Source organism: Carassius gibelio, chromosome A16 (assembly GCF_023724105.1).
Source record: "Carassius gibelio isolate Cgi1373 ecotype wild population from Czech Republic chromosome A16, carGib1.2-hapl.c, whole genome shotgun sequence".
In the NCBI taxonomy this organism is placed as follows: Eukaryota; Metazoa; Chordata; class Actinopteri; order Cypriniformes; family Cyprinidae; genus Carassius; species Carassius gibelio.
The window spans coordinates 25595890-25615746 of NC_068386.1; the positions used below are offsets into that span (position 1 = coordinate 25595890).

General features: G+C 38.0%; 2 protein-coding genes across 4 annotated transcripts; both read left to right on the forward strand.

Annotated features, from left to right (window-relative positions):
- The first annotated feature begins 205 nt into the window (after positions 1-205).
- LOC128030978 (solute carrier family 52, riboflavin transporter, member 3-B-like) lies at positions 206-4338 on the forward strand. 3 transcript variants are annotated; one of them, XM_052619090.1, is made up of 4 exons: positions 206-431; positions 2220-3304; positions 3400-3523; positions 4008-4338. In XM_052619090.1, the coding sequence occupies exons 2-4, from the start codon at positions 2274-2276 to the stop codon at positions 4218-4220; spliced, it is 1368 nt and encodes a 455-aa protein (XP_052475050.1). In that variant the 5' UTR covers positions 206-431; positions 2220-2273; the 3' UTR covers positions 4221-4338. The 3 variants fall into 3 exon arrangements, with proteins under 3 accessions (XP_052475050.1, XP_052475049.1, XP_052475052.1); XM_052619089.1 differs by having other exon boundaries at positions 206-422; XM_052619092.1 differs by having other exon boundaries at positions 221-327.
- A 1136-nt stretch (positions 4339-5474) lies between these two features.
- On the forward strand, positions 5475-19657 carry LOC128030979 (cytohesin-2). Its single transcript, XM_052619093.1, has 12 exons — positions 5475-5658; positions 7299-7449; positions 7683-7749; positions 8745-8863; positions 9176-9256; positions 9694-9806; positions 10075-10223; positions 10838-10949; positions 11945-12021; positions 15553-15624; positions 15790-15944; positions 17073-19657. The coding sequence occupies exons 1-12, from the start codon at positions 5592-5594 to the stop codon at positions 17158-17160; spliced, it is 1251 nt and encodes a 416-aa protein (XP_052475053.1). The 5' UTR covers positions 5475-5591; the 3' UTR covers positions 17161-19657.
- The last annotated feature ends 200 nt before the right edge of the window (positions 19658-19857 follow it).

Here is a 19857-nt window from a genome sequence, read left to right on the forward strand (position 1 = left end):
AGAGTTTGCAGCGAGGGTTAAAGGATCATTTGAATGTCAGCTGCTTTAGCCTCAGTCATGTAATAAGCTACACTTCCTGTTTCAGCACAATGTCAAGGTTGTTAGGGGAGAGAGAGAGAGAGAGAGAGAGAGAGAGAGAGACAGAGACACTCACAGAGAGGGAGAGAGAGAGAGAGAAAGAGAGAGGGAGGAGTTACTGCGTCATGCTTACTCTCGCCTTCCCTGTTCACCCTCCGACGGTCAGCCGAGCACATGCTTTAATGTTAGCCCACTGGAATAAAGGACCCCTGCTTCACACAGCTCGCTCCTGCATGCTCATACCATCAGGTGAATTCAGAGCCAACGGGAATATAAAGAGCGAGAAAAACAGAGAAGGCTGATTAAACTGCTCTCAGAATGTACTGAAACCTCAGGAGAATCAGGTGCAATGTGTATGTTTGTGTGTTTGTGATTATCCTGTTTAGTGCACTAAAAGTGGTGTTCTGTAAACCAAAGAGCCAAAAGGAGATTCAAGGGCACTGAAGAGTCGTCAGCCACTGGTATGAGCACAAACTGGTTATTGTGATTGGGGTGAATAGATCATAACATTTATGTCATAGAACAAGGAAGGTGGTAAATACTGGAACGGTTGGTGTAGTATTAAGTCTGCTGAATTTCTGTGTAATCTGAGGGGCTTTTGTACTCTAGTACTGTAAGTTTGGTTGGGAAAGGTCATGTGAAACAGAAACATAATAGAGAACTGCAGAAATTCAATAGCAGTAAAAATGTGACTTCCTTAAGGGAAGTAAATACAATTGAGAAAATTACATATATATATATATATATATATATATATATATATATATATATACACACACACACACATACACATCATGTAATTACTTATGCATGCAAAGGCAAATGTCACTATCCATAGTTATGTCCAATCTTGTTCCCTGAGGGCTACTTTCTGGCAGAATTTAGCTCCAGCCCTAATAAAACACATCTGAAACATCTAATCAAGGTCTTCGGGAAACTTCTAGTGTGTTGTAGTTATGCTGGAGCTAAACTCTTCAAGAATGGTCATCTTTGGGTTGGTTTTCTAAAGCATTGTTAGCCAACTACAAACTTGACTTCTGGCATTACTAAATTCGGTATTGCCATAGTTCCAACAAACATTAGCAAAACACATAGCAAACTTGTGTGGTTGGATTTACATCCCTCAACCTGTGGTTAAAAGACTAGATTCTTTAAGTATGACATGTGGACTTAAATAGATCATGCTCTTGGGAATGATAAGCAAGGTAACATGTTGTTCATTTGATGTCCTTCATTTGGTTTAAATACATTTAAATCCATACATTTTAGCATATAAGCTGTTTATAAAGAGTGTGCATGTGCATAAATGCATAAGGGAACCCCAGAGTATTATGTAAGGATTTTTGTGATCCTGTGCTGAATCAAACATCAGATAAAGCAAAACTATGGGGAAGAGAAATAGTGTTCGTAAGAGCAGCATCTCAGAGAAACTACATTGTGCAAGAAGCTGTTGACAAAATGAACCTCATGCATACTAGAGTAAATTATATTCCAATTATGTTAGCGTGATTTCAAAAAAATGAATGGTTTTCTGCTGTTTGTGTAAATTAACTTAAATTATCTGACATTAATTGTGATTCTGAATCAAAGTTATTACTTCACCACCTAAACCTTTTGTTGAACCAACATAGTTGAAATGACAAATGTGTGACTACATCATGACCGTTTCAGGAAAGAGTTGCAACTAGTTAATTTCTCCACATGATGCATCGTACTAAAGTGGTTTGCATTGTTGTATCGGAAACACTACCCTGGATGCTAAAACAGATTGTGATGGAAATATTTTATGTAATGGTTTAAAAAGGGTGTGTTTAATCCAGAATATTCAGAAAAGTGCAGACTAAGGATGCTCAGATCAAAGAACATGTATCTATGATACCACCAGTGGGCTCCCGGCCATGAATAAAGTTTTATTCCTGCACCATTGTGGCATTGAGCATGAAATCTGAAATTTGAGGCTGCTCAGATTCTGTCCTTGAATATTCTCTTCTCTGTTTTGCACAGTACAGTGTTAAAGTAGTATTGTGCCATTATATCAAATGTATTTAAGTTTAAATGATGAGCAAAACAGCAATTTTAAGTCAAAGAAATTGATGGGTTATTGTAAAACTAATTAGTTTCCCTGTACTTCATTCTTTCAGATTACTTATAAAAGCGAGTTGCCTTTTTGGTGTGTGGACCTCAGTGTCTTCATCATGTCGCTGTTCACACACGTGTTGGCCTGCCTCTTTGGCATCGGATCATGGGTGGCTATTAATGGGATGTGGGTGGAGCTACCTCTGATCGTCCCCTCCATTCCTGAGGGTTGGTACCTTCCCTCCTACCTCACAATCATTATCCAGACGGCTAACATCGGGCCTCTCTTCATCACGCTCATGCACCGCTTCAGACCGGGCGTGCTGGACGAGCGGCCGGTTATCTACACGATCGTAACGGTTGGTGTGGTGGCCACCTTCCTCATGGCATTCCTCTGGAACTGCACACTTACTATTGGAGGAGACAAACACAGTGCTGCCTTACTGTCCCTCAGCTTCCTGCTGTCTGTGGTGGACTGCACCTCATCCGTCACCTTTCTACCCTTCATGATGCGTCTGCAGCCTCGGTATCTCACCACCTACTTCATTGGAGAGGGTCTAAGTGGCCTGGTCCCAGCACTGGTGGCTCTTATCCAAGGCGTAGGGGTGGTCCACTGCAAAAATGCCAGTGTTAATGCAAACTTTAGCATGGGGAACTCATCCTGGGGCTTCGATGGAGAACTGCAGGCACACTACCAACCGGCCAACTTCTCCGCACAGGGTTTCTTCCTGTTCCTCAGTGCGATGATGATGGTGTGCTTGGGCGCTTTCTTGTTACTCAACTTCCACCCAGCAGTGGCGAGGGAACACAAGAGCAAAGGCTATATTGATGATTCTCAGCGGTTGGAGAAGATTGATATGAGCCAGGCCCCAAATAATGAAACTCCAGAGCAAAGGCCCATGTTGGATTTTCCAGAAGGCCAAGAGATAAAACGACGCAGTTCATTTGGAAAAGGAACCTACAGCAGAACAGAGCTGGTATATATTTTTCTAGTTCTGGCCTGGGTCAATGCATTGACCAATGCAGTCCTGCCCTCAGTCCAGTCTTACTCCTGTTTGCCATATGGAAATCAGGCCTATCATCTAGCAGCCACTTTGTCTTCAGTAGCCAATCCAGTGGCTTGTTTCATTGCCATGTTCGTGCCAATCAGGTCAGAACAATTATTAGACAGATTCATGCAGTTATTCCATGTCTGAATTACATTTGATTGGCTGACAAATCTAACTCTCTTTACTCATGTTAAAGGTCTCTGGTGCTGATGGGGGTTATGACAGTGACCGGCACAGGGTTTGGAGCATATATAATGGCCATGGCAGCACTTAGCCCTTGTCCTTTGCTGATCAATCATGACCTAGGACCAGCACTCATCGTAAGACTCACACACATGCTTTCTGCTTGTCAAGCATAACAATTCGGACCTGTAAATGTGACTGTAAAGTACATTTACTGGCACTGTTACTTTGTTTTACGGAATTCAAAAGAGCATAGGACTTTACACTCTTAAAATAAAGGTTATGTATTAGCATCAGCAGTTCAACAAAGAACCTTTAACATCCATAGAACCTTTCCATTGCATAAAAGGTCCTTTATAGTGGAAAAAAAAGATTATTTAGATCACTAAAATGTTCTTCACACAAATGATTATTCTATGGAATCACTGCAAAAGCCCCTGTTTATAACCTTTTTATTTTAACACTGTAGGTAACAAATCTTACTACATTTATATAAAAAAAAAATGTAATCTGTATTTATACTACATACAATGAATGGTACTACATACTTCAGAACAAATGCAATGCGAGGGCAACAAAACTGACATAATCTCTGTTTTCTCTTTCTCCCTTCATCTTAAGGTCATGACCTGGGTCATATTTGTCCTGACTTTGTCCTATGTGAAGGTGATTATTGGAGTGATCCTGAGAGATGAAGGTCACAGCGCCCTCGTGTGGTGTGGAGCTGTGGTGCAACTGGGCTCTATGTTAGGTGCCCTGTCTTTGTTCCCTATGGTTAGTGTCTATAGGCTTTTCCAGTCGGGAGATCCCTGTAATACCAAGTGCCCTACATAAAAACAATCATTATTCCGATAGATTCAGAGTAAAACACTAAGGTGTTAGAGAACAAGGCTGAATAATACACACATGTATGACCACACATTTTTTCATGGTGCTTTTTTTTTTTTAATTTACACGGAACCCAAATTCCAGGTACTGTATTGTTTCAAAAACTATTTTTACTTTTGGTTCTCATTTAGTTTATAGTATTACATGATGAAAAATCAAGCTTCATAATCTTCTGTAATATCTGGTACTGACTTATAGTTACAACGTAACTTGTCAGTTATGATATTTTTGTTATTTCAATGTTATACTTGATATGTAGTGTTTTTATTATCATATTGAACTGTTACTGAAGTCTGAGATCACTTTTTTTTTAAGAATTGCAAAATATTTATGATTTTAAGCCTTGCCAACCCTATTTATTTTATTTTATTATTTTTTATTTTTTTACAAGAATTTAGAACGTTTGGAAATAAATACATTTTGTTCTCTCAGAACGAAGCTGTGTTGTGGTAATTTCATATATAAAATCGTATATAGCCTAGAACACATAACACCATCATACAGTTGCTCAGAATGTGAATTTTTATAGGCAAACGGGAAATTATTTATTGTTATCAAGGCAAAGTGCTGCATAACTACACATATCAGCAAATGTGACAGTAATTTCCATTTCCATAAATCATCAGGCTCTTGATACAGCTAGTGTTATGCCACATATTCTCAAAAATTAGCTTAAGAAAGGCCAAAAACCCAAGTGAGCGATCCAATGGCATTAATGGCCTGTAAAAACTCCCAAAGATGTAAACATGAGAAAGAAATCTGAATTGTTCTTCCTCCTCTGGCTCATATTCATTAATCTCTGGCTAAATATAATACACCCACAGACTGTAACATATTGTGACGACTTAATTATATACCTTATAATCTGATTATTTTAGGACAGTGTGTTGTGTTGCATTCTCTAAACTAACCACTCCAGCTATTCATCTGTTTATACCACTGATCTGTATATTATAGATCATGGTTTATACCCCTGCTTTTGTGTTTCTCGATAAGCAGGTCTGCTAGCTGATCTAAGTAGAGGAGGCCATAGATGAATTACAAAATAATAATTATAGTAATAATAAAGTTAATTACAGTAAATAAATTGCATTACTGAATAATATTCATAAATGTTTTTGTTCACGAACTAAACAGAAAAAGCCCTTACCAAGATGGCCGCCGTTCCGGGTCGTGTACTTTACTGGCTGACTCACGCAACTTCCGCTCTCAACTCCTCCTTTGTCTGAGTCCTTTCGGTCCTCCGCCTAGTTATTTATTTATTTCCTTTTCGTTTGTGGGGTATATTTTAATATATCCATATCTCTCGGTTATTGAATGACACTCGATTCCGACACATATATGCCTAAAAGCAAAGCCCCCAGAATGGATGATGTGGACTACAGTAAGTGAAGCTGGTTTTGCGGTGTCTTTAGTGCCGCATCGCGACTGTCTTCTTCTCACGAGCTTCACGTAGAAGGATGCTCGGGGTCTTGTGAAGGTTTAAACTCTTCTGTCAGCTGTTTACAATCGTCTCTGACGCTACAGTAGATCATTCAGCTCATCAGCAGGATTCATTACTGCCTGGCCTGTCTCAAGTGTTTACATCTGTAATGTGACCAGAGATTGAATACATTAATCTGTGATTCACAGTTTCTTAGAGACACTATGTGATATTTTACAGCGGTTCTTCATCTTTTGGGAGGATGTTTCAGTCTAGGATCCAGCTCAGTTTTGCTTGTCATCTGTCTTGTCATCATCAGTCTGCATTCTTCATGGTTTACTGGAAGATCTTGAAGATTAGCTGGAGGCCTGTGTATAGTGACATGTACGAGTCTGAGAGCACATTAAACCTGTGATAGGGTCAGTAGAGAAGTGTCACTGATCTGTGAGGGTTTGTACAGTCGGTTTGCCTTCTTCAGGTGAAGCTCAAGAGTTTGAATGATGCTGCTGGGGTTTGTTCTTGAAGCTCCAAGACATTCTCAGAAAAAAAAAATAATAATAAAGTATGTTTACAAATTTAGAATTTGCAGATTTTACAAAATATGGCGGATTAAATCAACTGAATAACCAGAATTTACAGATTTTTTTGTAATTGTTACTCTGTGTATTGTTATTATTATTATTATTATTATTATTATTATTTATATTATTATTATTATTATTAAAAATTTTGTAACTGCTTTTTTAGAATATATATTTTTTCAATTAGTTTTTTAATGGAAATGCTGGAAGTGAGGTAAGAGATTGATGGTATTTTGGGATTTACTAAATATATCAAGAATCCAAATTTAGAATTGAGACAAAACCCAAATATTGAGACATTTACAGATTCAGGTGATTTATAATTTTTAAAAAATATTATTTTAAACTTAAAGAACAAAAATAGGTTCAAATGGCAAAACAGACATTTATTAGAAATTGAGTCTTTTGACATTTGACATTTTTGCAGCTGCTGTTTAGAATAAGTGATGGCTTATTTTGTACCTTTTTAAATTAAAATACTTGAAACCGGTTTAATTTCAAATGTCCAAATTTAACGTGAAATGGTCATGCTTATGTTTTGAAGTGCAATGGAAAAAAATCGTATTAAGTAGAAAAATGCAATGTTCTGTATATCACCGACTCTGTTCAGAAAGCAGAAGCTAATAGCAGCAGGTTTTTTATTTTAAGCGATTAGCTTGAGGATCTGATCTGGAGATTGTGGAATGTGTTTTGCGGGGAGCGTCAGAGTATGTGTCTCTGCCTGCAGCGCTGCTTTCTGAGCCGCTGTGGGTTTGGCTCTGTTCTGTCCCGGCCTGCTCTCTTTAACCTCCAGCTGGTGTCGTAAGAGTCCTCCGCTAGCACGCAGATAAACGGCCCTGTGCATGTGTGCTATTAGACACAGGCCAGCAATTACAGAATATATCCACCTCAGCAGGAAAACGAGAGAATGTTATTGTGGGAAACTGTGTGAATTTGTGTGAAAGATGTATGGATGTAGAACTCATATGCCTCTCCAGGACCCTTTGTCCTCATTTGATTCCTCTTTCGTTCCTTCCACAGTCCCAGCAGACCTGAGCCCAGAGGAGCGCTCCGAGCTGGAGGAGATCCGGCGCAGGAAGGGGGCGCTGCTTCTGGAGATCCAGCGGCTGAAGGAGGAGCTGAGGGAAGCCATCATAGAGGTGGAGGGGCTGGAGAGCAGCACGGAGGGCAGGTCAGTCTCACATGGACGGGAACCCGTTTGTGCTGCTGGTGGTTGCTCCAGTGTTTGCTTTATTTAGTTCTCCAATAACACTGAGATAAAAGCACACACACGTTATCTCTCAGCCCTCATTGACATGAACTTAAACTTTACATGCTGTAGGTTTGTAGGACACTCAGAGGCAGTCTTGTGTTTCACACCCGAAACATGAAAACAAGATTGATCTCCTCTCTGTTTTTTTGTAGTAAAACATTACAGAAGAATCGTCATGTGGCCATGGGGAGGAAGAAATTCAACATGGACCCGAAAAAGGTAAACCAACCTGTTTTAAAAAAGAAAAAACAGTGTGCCATTTTTTAACCTGCAATATTAATATCACATGGTTGCATTTTAATATATATATATATATATATATATATATATATATATATATATATATATATATATATATATAATATACACATACACTAGCCTTAAGAAGTTTGGGTAATGTTTTTAAAAAGTCTTTTATGCGCAACAAGGCTGCAAAAAATACAGTAAAACCAGTAATACTGCGAAATATGAAATATTATTACATTTTAAAATAAAATAATGACTATATTGTAAAGTGTCATTTATTTCTGTGATGTGCATTTATTTCAGCATCATTCCTCCAGTCTTCAGTGTCACATGATCTTCAGAAATCATTCTAATATGATGATTTTCTGCTCAAGAAACATTTCTGATTATTATCAATGTTGAAAACAGTTGTGCTGATTATTATTTATGTGGAAACTGTGATGCAATTTATTTCTGTGGTGACTAAAAAGAAAAAAAAAAGCTTTTATTTGAAATGGAACAAATGTTGTCATTGTTAAATAAAAGTATTAGTTCGTTTTATTAACATTTAATCAAGATCAAATAGGTTTTCTGCATCACAGGAAAACATAGAGCCCTACAATTATACCAGCACAATGTATACTCTCACACTTTAACTGTTTCTAACTCTTAATGATTATCTAATCAAAATAAAAGAGCAGCGCTGTATCGGTATCACACACACTCCAGACGCGTCACGTTCAACTCAACAGTGCTCTGAAACAGTTTATTCACCAAATAGACCCAAGGCAAAAATAAGTTTGAAGTTCAGTGTTTTAAAAAACGGAGCAAATGAAAAAGAGTGAACTATATTATAGTTTTATTAGAGCCACAAAAAGACAAAGGTTTTGATGAATGATTTGGGGCGAATATATAATGTAATTTAATGTTAAACCTCTGCATTAAATCTTGTTGTGTTTGTTTGTTTTCCTCCATGGTCTGTTTGGCAGGGTATTGTATTCCTTGTGGAGAACGAGCTTCTCAGACACACTCCAGAGGACATAGCTCAGTTTCTCTACAAAGGAGAAGGACTCAATAAAACAGCAATAGGAGACTATCTGGGGGAAAGGTACTGTGAGTTCATATCGGTATCAAGGAAGTTTCTATTTGGTGAAAAAGCAGCTGTTTGATATTTCTGTTGTTTTAAACGGCAAACCATCTAACAGCTGAAGAACAGCTCTAAGAATCATTGCTATATTATTGCTCAGCTCTCATTTATAAAGCTGTTTTGAAACAATGTAAAAGTGCTCTGCTCGACTCGATCTCACCAGACCTGTAGCTGATTGTTGATTAGTCAATCCCTGCTGCTTATGTTTAGTCAGAAACAAACCTATTATAAACCGAGATGTCCTTAAACTATTCCTCTCGCTCTCTCTTTCAGAGATGACTTCAATATTAAAGTGTTGCAGGCTTTTGTTGATCTTCACGAATTCACGGATCTGAACTTGGTACAAGCACTTCGGTAAGTCAGCAGATCTTCATCTCTGTAGCCTTTTGGGGTGTTTCTTCATGTGTGTCCCTGGAGCACAAAACCAGTCTGAAGTCTCTGGGGTAAATTTGTAGCAATAGCCAACAATACATTGTATGGGTCAAAATTATTGATGTTTCTTTTATGTCAAAAACCAATAGGACATTAAGTAAAGATCACGTTCCATTGAGATATTTTTTTAATTTCCTACCGTAAATATATCAAAACTTAATTTTTGATTAGTAATATGCATTACTTAGAATTCATGTGGATGTTTGGAAAAATTGACACTTAAGACCGTTTTTGTGCTCCAGGGTCACATATAAGATCTAGAGAGCTCTTCCTTATTTGGTTTTCTTTCAAAATCTGGTTGTTTTTCCAATTGTTCTTAAAGTTTTGGTTGTGTTCCTGATACATGAGTGTTTCTGCAGGCAGTTCCTGTGGAGCTTCCGCTTGCCCGGCGAGGCTCAGAAGATCGACAGGATGATGGAGGCCTTTGCACAGAGATACTGTCACTGCAATCCTGGAGTCTTCCAGAGCACAGGTCAGACAGACACACACCAGCGGCTGAGGCTTTCATCTAACATCACTCCCATTTGTGTGATTTGGATGTCTTTACCGTTATTCAGATATGCACATCCTATAGTCATAATTGTGTAGGCATGTCTGGTTTGACTGCTTGTGTAATTCATGCACACTCCCACGCTAAGAAGAGCTCAGAACTTGTCGACCACAAACCTGTGGCTACTTCAGGAGTGTTTGATTGTTAGAGCGTTTGTTTCGAGTCCTTAAACTCTGTGTTCTCCTCACAGACACCTGTTACGTGCTGTCGTTTTCCATCATCATGTTGAACACCAGTCTGCACAACCCCAACGTGCGGGACAAGCCCACGGTGGAGCGCTTCATCAGCATGAACAGAGGCATCAACGACGGAGGAGATCTACCCGAGGAGCTGCTCAGAGTGAGTGTGCTCTACTGAACTGTGTGCATTTCTTCAATGTTAAAATAATGAATGTTAATGATTCCTGTAATGCGAGAAGCACAGAGGGAATAATTTAATCCAGTCATAAAAATAACATTTGAAGTACTTCACGGAATGAATTTGGCATATTTGGTGTGAATAAATCAAAAGTAGGTGTATACAGGTAATTAAATCTTGCATTATTTAAAAATTGCATTTTTAAATAATAAAGAAATATTTTTTTTTGCCTTAATTTCAACATAAATCACAAAATTCCATTATTGTAAACATTTGTAAAAAATTATTGCATAGTAAAAGTTTTGTGAAATTAAATTGATTTGTTACAGTTTAATCAAATCTTTAGAACGGAAACCAAAAAGTCTTAAACTTCATAAATTGTTGTTGAAGCTTCATGATTTCAATGGATTAGATATGCTTTTTGATCACAAAAAAATATTATTTATTAAATAATATTTAAATTTACAATTTAAATGGAGTCCAGAAAAGTGAAAAATGTAGAGACAAATGTTGAGAAAAAAAGGATTTAGGAAAAAAAAAAAATCACAACACATGATTTACTAATGATTTACTAATAGTGTGTGTGTTTTCTTCAGAATCTGTATGACAGCATCAAGAACGAGCCCTTTAAGATCCCAGAGGATGATGGGAATGACCTGACGCACACTTTCTTCAACCCGGACAGAGAAGGCTGGCTCCTCAAACTGGGTGAGTCCCTCCTGATGTACTTCCTGTTTAACAGAAGTTGTTGGCAGGGTGTCTCTGTCCTTGCCGTCGCATGATTTCTTGCTATTTCATTGCTGCTCTTTGCTCTATTTTCCCAAACAAAATAATAATAAAAAACTTTCAGGCACTTTCAAAGATTTACTCCCTTTCTGCTTGGCCTGTCTGTGATCTCTCAAGCACTAAAAGCTTTTAAATCTTCCTGTCTCTCTGTCTTTCTGTTTCCTGTGATCCGTCCCGCGTTCACTTTTCCCACCTCTTGTGGCTCCTGCTCTGCTTGACCTGTGATTTTCTCTGCTGGTGCTGTCCACCCTTCAGGAGGTACGTACACAACAGCATCTTAACAATATACATGGTTTTATAAACATGGTCTGTATAATAAAATGATTCTCTTATTGGCCTGATTAACCAAGCTGTCCATAAAACAAACAATACACGCATTTTAGATTAATAAAAATTTATTATACAGACTTCATAATTAATGGTCTTTGATGATTTGTTAATTGCATTTAATATATTACACTTTCCATCCATCTTCAGTTGGTTTCTAAAAGATGTTTTATGCACGAGTTTATGCACTGTTCTGACAAATAAAAGCATATGCATCTAAACGGTGAATCATTTTCACAGAGCAATTGATTCAGTCGATTCAAAGATTCAGTGTTTTTCCCATTATTACTGATCAGATGCACCATCACATTTGAGTCTTGGAAATGAGCTCTTTTGACTCTTAGCAGTAAACAACAGCAACTAACCAGGCAATCGCTCACAACTCACTAGCATCGTGACAAAGAGCTCTGGACTAGCAAACATGACCTACATCAGGCCTAGAAATCTAGTTGATTTAGTTTAGTTGGGTTTTTCACGGCAGCATACTCTAGATGTTTCTTTCTGTGTAGTTTATTAACAGTCTGACACAGAGGAAATGATTCATTTCTTGTGTGTTTTACACCTCTAATCCGTATAATCTTCTTTCTCAGGAGGTCGTGTGAAGACATGGAAGAGGCGATGGTTCATTCTGACTGATAACTGCCTCTATTACTTTGAGTACACAACAGTAAGTCCAAGAGCCTTGTAGTCATATTTTATCTTATATGCATGTGCATATTTTTATCAAATATATTGCATTATTAATATATATAACTATTTTTTCTAATAGTTAACTATTTATTAAGCAAGATAATAAGTCGTGACACTTGTCTTATCAAAATTAGGACCCTTACGTGAAACAGAATAAATTAATGAACATTAATTTATTGTACTGTAATATAAGATATTTGAAACAAACACAACTATTTAGGAACTCGCTGGCAAAGGACAACAGTCAATTATGCAGTTTAGCTTACATAGTTTAGGTAATTATGAATGAACATGAATATTTTTTATATTAGTATTAACTAACTTTAAAAAAGTTTTTTTTTTTTTAAATGAACAAAAAAAATTGTTAATTCATGCTAGTTACTGATTAACTCAGCGGTTCTCAATTACAGTCTTCGCGCCCACTGCTCTGCACATTTTGTATCCATGAATGAATGTTCCGAAGTGAAGTAAACTTCAACGTATTTCCCTTGCTCAGGGAGTAGGGAGCAGTAAACACTGTGTAGAGACCATGTAAATCGGAACACAGTTTATGCATGGAGCTCACTTTTAACGAGGTGATTATCTGAATCAGTTGTGTTTACAAAGAGAGACATACAATATGTGCAGAGCAGTGGGGCGCGAATTTTAGAGCCACTGTATTAACTAATGTTAACCAAAGAGCAGCAAATGAACCCACGGTTCAATAGGACGAGGGCGAGAAGGGATGTCTCGAATGATCCTTCTGCCATTGCCTTCATGACTTTTTGTTTCTCTCTTGGGTGGAGGTCACGCCAGTGCCCCCGTCCTCCAACCTCATCTCAGACAGCCTTGTCTCGCCTTTCCCGAGCCAACCTTAATGATTCTTCTGCAGGTTCACCTACAGAAACCTTGTTATGACTATTACTTCCTCCCAATAGTCAAGTTTGATCGTCTTCTAGGCGCTTCCCCATCCAAGCGGTAGTAGCGACAGGCGGTGTGTACAAAGGGCAGGAACTTAATCAATGCGAGCTTATGACACACGCTTACTGGGAATTCTTGTTGATGGGAAATAGTTTCAATTTTCAATTCCCAAACCCAATAAGGAGCGGGGTCCAGCACAGGTTACACACGTCATGCACCACCACCCACCGAATTGAGAAAGAGCTATCATTAGCCGTGTTTCCACTATCGAGCTAGGACCGGGCGTGCTAGTGCATGCCAGGGCCAGTCACATTTCCACTGTCACTTCCGGGGCTTGATCGTGCCTCGCCGGGGCTTCCTCGGGGCCAACGGCCAGGGTTTTTTGGCCCGACGAAAACCTTGGGCCAAAGTGGGCCAGCTGGGGCTAGAGGAGGAGTTATGAACAAAGGCGGAGTTTCTCCGTGTCTAGAGAGCTCAGCGCAGATCATTTCAGAAAGATAACAGCTTTAACACCAGCATTAAAGATGTTTTAAAATAAGTTGAGCTCAAAACTCACTCTTAGTTAGCAGCAAGTGTTTGAAATAACTTGATCCGATGTGAATTATAATCACTAAACAAGGCAGAAATATTTATAAGCGATGTAAAAGACTATGCACGCTAAACATTAACGTTACCCTAAACATGGTAAATATGACCGCTGGAAAAATCAGACGTCAGCTTCTTATTCTCTATTACAATTGTGAATTTATTAAGTACATTTTATCTGTCGTCTCGTTTCGTTTGTTTAGCTCCACGTTGCATATCATCAAAATATAATAATGATTTTTGTTTGGGAGCTTTTATAAAAATAGAAAGTCTGCACTGAGGATCATTTCAGAAAGATAACAGCTTTAACACCAGCATTAAACACTTTTTTTTTTTAAATAAGTCAAGTTCAAAACTCACTTTCAGTCAGCAGCGAGTGTTTGCTTGATATAACTTGATCCAATGTGGATTATAATCACCATACAAGGCAGAAATATTTATAAGCGATGAAAAAGATATGAACGCTAAACATATAGTAAACATGGTAAAATATGACCGCTTGAAGAAATCAGACGTCAGCTTCTTATTCTCTATCACAATCGTGTATTTATTAAGTAAACTTATATTATCTGTCACAAGCATCGTCTCGAGAGTTTTTCTCACAAAATAATTTTTTCTCATAAAAGAATATAGCCTAATAATTTATAGCCCAATATTTTGTTCGGGAGCTTTTATAAAAACAGATATATTATAATTCATTCTAAATGTGACGGCTCCTGTGGCTAATAAACAGAAACAGACTCGACTGAATAAGCAGGCTATTTTCATGAGCGTTAAAAATAAATAAATAAAATGGAAATAAGTGTATTTATGTGTGATTAATTTTGAGTCCTGATAAATTAAAACAATATGATCAATGTATCACTTATTGTATAGTTAAAACATCGATGCTTTTGAATTTGAATATATAACAAAGCATGCAAACAAACGGCCGCTTTTATCATGTTCGTTTTGTGATCGCACATGTTCCAGTGACTTATTTCTTAGTTTTCTGATAAATTCTCTATGATGGTGAAATGATGAGGTTGCATGACGTTGTTCTGAGAGGCGTGTAAAGGGCGTGTTTAAGTGACGTGTAGCGGTGCTTCAGGTCCTGACTGTCCGGGTCGGGTTTGCAACTTTGCAGCCTTCACCCAAAGAATCGTGGTTTCCTGCACGCTGCGGGTTTGCATCATTTATTGTCAGAACTACAACGGTATCTGATTGTCTTCAAACCTCCACTTTCGTTCTTGATTAATTAAAACATTATCGGCAAATGCTTTCTATTTCATCCGTATTGCGCCGGTCCAAGAACTTAATCTCAATATGAATATGAATGCCCCGGCCGTCCCTCTTAATCATGGCCCCGGGTACCAGAAACCCACAAAATAGAACCAGAGGCTTATTCCATTTTTCCTAGCTGCAATATTCATTGGTGACGGGCAGCCTGATTTGAACATTCAAATCTTCTTAAAAGTAAATGCTCCAGGCCTTGAGGTGACTGGACACCCAGTTACAGCATCCGAAGGGTGCCAAAAGGCAGGGTCTGGGACAGGCGGTGGCTTGCCTCGCAGCGGACCGCCATCACACTCACGAGATCCAACTACAAGCTTTTTAACTGCAGCAACTTTAATAAATGCTACTTTTCATTAGATAGGGCTGTTCTTTTGAACTTTCAATTCATCTGTAAATTCTGAAAAATAAAATGCATCATGGTTTCCACAAAATAATCGACAACAAAACTGTTTTCAACACTGATAAAATTCACAAATGTTTGTTGAGCAGCAAATCAGCATATTTCTGAAGATTTAAGTTATGACGCTGAAAATACAGCTTTGATCACAGAAATAAATTACATTTTAACAGATATTCACATATAAAACAGCTATTTAAAATGGTAATAACATTACTGATTTTACAGTTTTTTGTGCAAATAGATGCCTTGGTAAGCAGAAAACTCATATCAAGGTGGTGTATGTAATAGAAGGAAAATAAAAATTGACCCATAGTAGATGGTACTGACTGTGTGTGTGCGTGTGTGTAGGATAAGGAGCCCAGAGGCATCATACCATTGGAGAACCTGAGCATTCGAGAGGTCGAAGATCCCAGAAAGCCAGTAAGTTTGTTGACGTTCTCATTACACAGCTAAACACATTCAAACATTTTCATGAAACTTTTCATAGGTTAACTGCAGGTTTCTTTACTGACCATTAGGGCTGGGTTTTGTATCAGAGATGGTTTGTGGGCTCTGCTTATTGATTGAATTGTGTTTTCTGTGCAGAACTGTTTTGAGCTGTACATCCCTAATAACCGCGGGCAGCTGATAAAAGCGTGTAAGACTGAGGCCGACGGTCGAGTGGTGGAGGGAAACCACATGGTGTACCGGATCTCAGCTCCCACCCCGGAGGAGAAGGACGAGTGGATCCACAGCATCAAGTGAGTAAACCGTCAGCGCTGGAGGGGTTCATGAAGATCTCAGAGGACACAGCATGTAAAAGAGTTAAGGAGCACACAAGGAAATGTATTCACACTGACTGCAGTAGACTGCAGACTGAGTGTTTGCATTACTGAAGTACATTTGCATTTCCTGCGATGAACGATGTATGTGAACTCCTCTGGGTACAAAAATGATTTTAGCAGATATACACATTTAAAATGTAGATTTGAGCTCACAAGCTTTTAAGTCCCTCCCCAACATAATGTTTAACCCTGCTGAGGCTGACATACAAAACAACAATGTGAAAAAAACAATGCAAATATAAAAAATATTAAGATTGAGATTATAAACTGATAAGATTTTTTATTCTGAGTTTATTTATTAACAGAAGTGTGGCTATCTAGGATAGTTTTTAACCACACACTTAAATGCTCACGAAGAAGAGAATTAATGAGTAATGTAAGGGGTTACTTGCACCTCAGCTTTTATGATGTGTGATTAATGTAAACACTGTGTGTGCACACTCTTGTAATTCACTTCAACCTTTTCGAACTTTATAAATGAGTATTTTAGATTCAAGTGGTGTGTGTGTAAGGAACTGGAAGCTAGCAGAGTAGGGCTTTATCTAAAGCACGCAGTGCCGTCTCCTGTTAAAAACCAAGCTCAGACTCGATTAAAGAGAGAATTGTGATGCTTTTGCAGAATCAATCAACGAATCGATTTATTGTCACACCCCTAAAAAATATGCAATTTGGTATAGATGCTGAAATGTGACCATGGACCGCAAAACCTTTTAGTGTATTTAATGTCAATTTCTTAAGTGTCAAGTGTCAATTAAAAATACATTTACATATTTCCATTGATGTATGGTTTATTAGGATAAGACAATATTTGGCTGAAATACAACTATTTGAAAATGGAGAATCAAGTAAAGCTGAGCTGCTGTACAATTACACTAAAAGAGCTTAAACCTTAAAAAAGAAAATGATAAACCATTAGATGACAGAAGGCATGGAGTAGATTGTGTGTGAAACCCTTTTATCAGAAAAATGAGGCCTTAGAAATGTGTATCAAATATGATCCAGTAGACTTTACAGGTTTAAGATGATCTTGTGTTTTTGTTTCAGATCTGCTGTGAGCGTGGACCCCTTCTACGAGATGCTTGCAGCCAGAAAGAAACGCATTTCTCTAAAGAAGAAAGAAGAGCAACCCTGAAAGTCCATCCATCCATACGCTCCCTCCATTCTCTGAGAAACCAACAATCCTTCATTAAGGTAGCTCTCGTCAGATCTGTCTGTAATTCTGGTTTATGGAGAAAAGGATGACTTTTGGGGAACCATAACATCATCGTCTTCGGTCTGGATTTCGTTGGTCTGGACTGCAGCTCTTATCTCCATGCTTCTCCTACACTTGCACACTACACAGTGTTATTCACTATCACACTAGTCTGTACAGATACTCACTGTATAATGCTGAGATTCCATACGACTTCACTGACAAACCTAACATTCATCAACCATCCTCATCTCACGCTCCCTTCTGCAAGATATTCACAGCATTTTACTGTGAAGTTCCTAATCAAACAGGGTAGACGACCAAACAGCCTGATGCATTCTTCATCACCCTCATCATCATCAGGGATGAATCTATCCCAACCTTTAGCAGAGATGAGCGGGACGCTTCGTTCACACTGAAGGCATTTGTTAGTCTATTCTGCTGCCTGTCTTAAACTTATTTAATGGAAACTGACTCTATTTATCTCAGACTCCTTTGAGTGTATTTACATGTTATAAATGAAGAAGTAAATGAAGGTCATTGCTGTTCACACCACATGATGAACTTCAGTTTATCTATTTGGTACATATCACTTCCATCATATCTGTGAAACAGGATATGCGTTTTACCCTAGTATTGGACCCCACTGGTGATGTCATTTCCTGTGCACAGTTGATGACAACTGTATTGATCTTCACTGACCCATCAAAGCGTCTGCAGAAGTGCTCATCTTTATATGTGAATCCTTAAATAAGCTCCTTCCCCTTGAGAAAAGAGCCTTAAAAGTCCCACTGCCCTGCTTCTGAATGTTCTTACTCTAGTGTTTCAAAACTCAACCATTGGGGCTGTGAAACAGTTATCTGGGGAATCCCACCAAAACATGACTAGATTATACCAGATTTTCAATAAAAAAATTTTTTTTATCATAATCTCATAACTAAGCAAAGTTCCTCCTAAATGCATACAAGTGTTTGGTGGGATGAAATCTAATTTCTTCTCTGAAATTTGGAATTAATTTTGACTGAGATTCGCTCGCTTACTATTTCATACTACAATCTTGATTGGGAAAAGAATCATGCAAGTAAAGGACTGAGTATGTTAAATTAGCTGAGTATGTACTCGCCCACCAGCCATTCAAGATGTAGAGGATGTTTCTTCATCAGATTTGGAGACACAAACTCATCCTAATCTTGGATGGTTTGAGGGTGAGTGAATTATCAGCAGATTTTCATTTTTGGATGAACTATTTAAATTTGAAGTCCTGTCTTTCTGAATGTGTGTTTGCTATGAGAGAGACAGATGCGTGTGCTTTATCCCCATGAAAATATGTTTTCCTCTTATCCCCGATCTTGAGATGTGTGCGATGACCTTGTGAACACTAGTCACTGCTGTTCGCTTTGAAGGAGTCCATGGCAGCTTTTTCCAGTGTACTTTATATTTTGCCTTTTCTGTTTGTAAAAATACATGTTATGTTTGTTTATACAAATTGATATCATTTTTTATTTATTGTTTTTCATTTCTTTCTTTGTTTGTGAGAACTAAGGATGGGGTTGCATGTTGTACTGAAGCGTCTTTTGTAAAGGGTGTTTCGGGCGACTATTAGCGCTCTGTATTTCTAGACTCCACAAATTGGCATCGCAGTTAAAATGGGCTACAAAGCAGTAACAAAATCGGAAATGCAATATTCCAAAAATATCTTAAAAATGATGGATCATACAGAACACTAATAGCGCCTGGAGTCTAACATAATAACTGCTCTATTTAAATATACTAAATATGAAACGGTTAATACTGAGAATTGTTTAGCAGTGCATTTTGCTTGACTTTTGTGACTTTTCCCGATGAATATAAAGCTTGGCTATAGTAATTGATGTCTTTGACTTTAAGACATATTTAATAGTTTGGAGTTAGAATCCATGTTTATGGCACTTTATTAGAGTTCAGCACAGTTTTGACTAAACCGCAGCTTGTTTTACTCTCGGAGTGTGTAACTAGTACTGCAGTTCTGAACTGGTTTAAGCTTTGCTGCACATGTATACAGTATCCCTATAAGATCATTTGGGGTGAATCTGCTTCACATTGTATTGTATGTGACCGAGAGACTCCAGAAGTGTTAAATAGCATCAGCTGCTGACTACAACAGTGCATTCTTTGATATAAGCTATGCGTTTAAACCCATAATTCAGGCATGACATGGTTTGATGAAGATGGAAGAATGACGTCTGGAGACTTACATTTGGGCATTCTTGATGAGAAGTGCAAAGGTGCCAAAACCTTTCAGCAAATGAAAGCATTTCCTCTTCCTCCTCTTTATTTTCTCTCCCGGCTTCTGATTGGCCACAGAATGGTACAGATTGTTTAAAAAATAATGTAGCAAAATGAGAACTCAGTTATGGTACACTGGTGCCAATCAACTCTAATAAAACGGATAAAAAGACTTTCACGTTGTGTGTTTTTGATTTCTGGTGAATCATTATTTATTTTATTTGTTTATTTAAGGTTAAATTTAAGTACTTCAAGGTAAACTCGACTAAGATGCAACATGTTTCTGTGGCAACTAACTGAAATAAAGCAACTATATTTTATTTTAGTTAATGTTTGTTTCAAATAACACATTTTTATGGTTTTAGTTTTAGT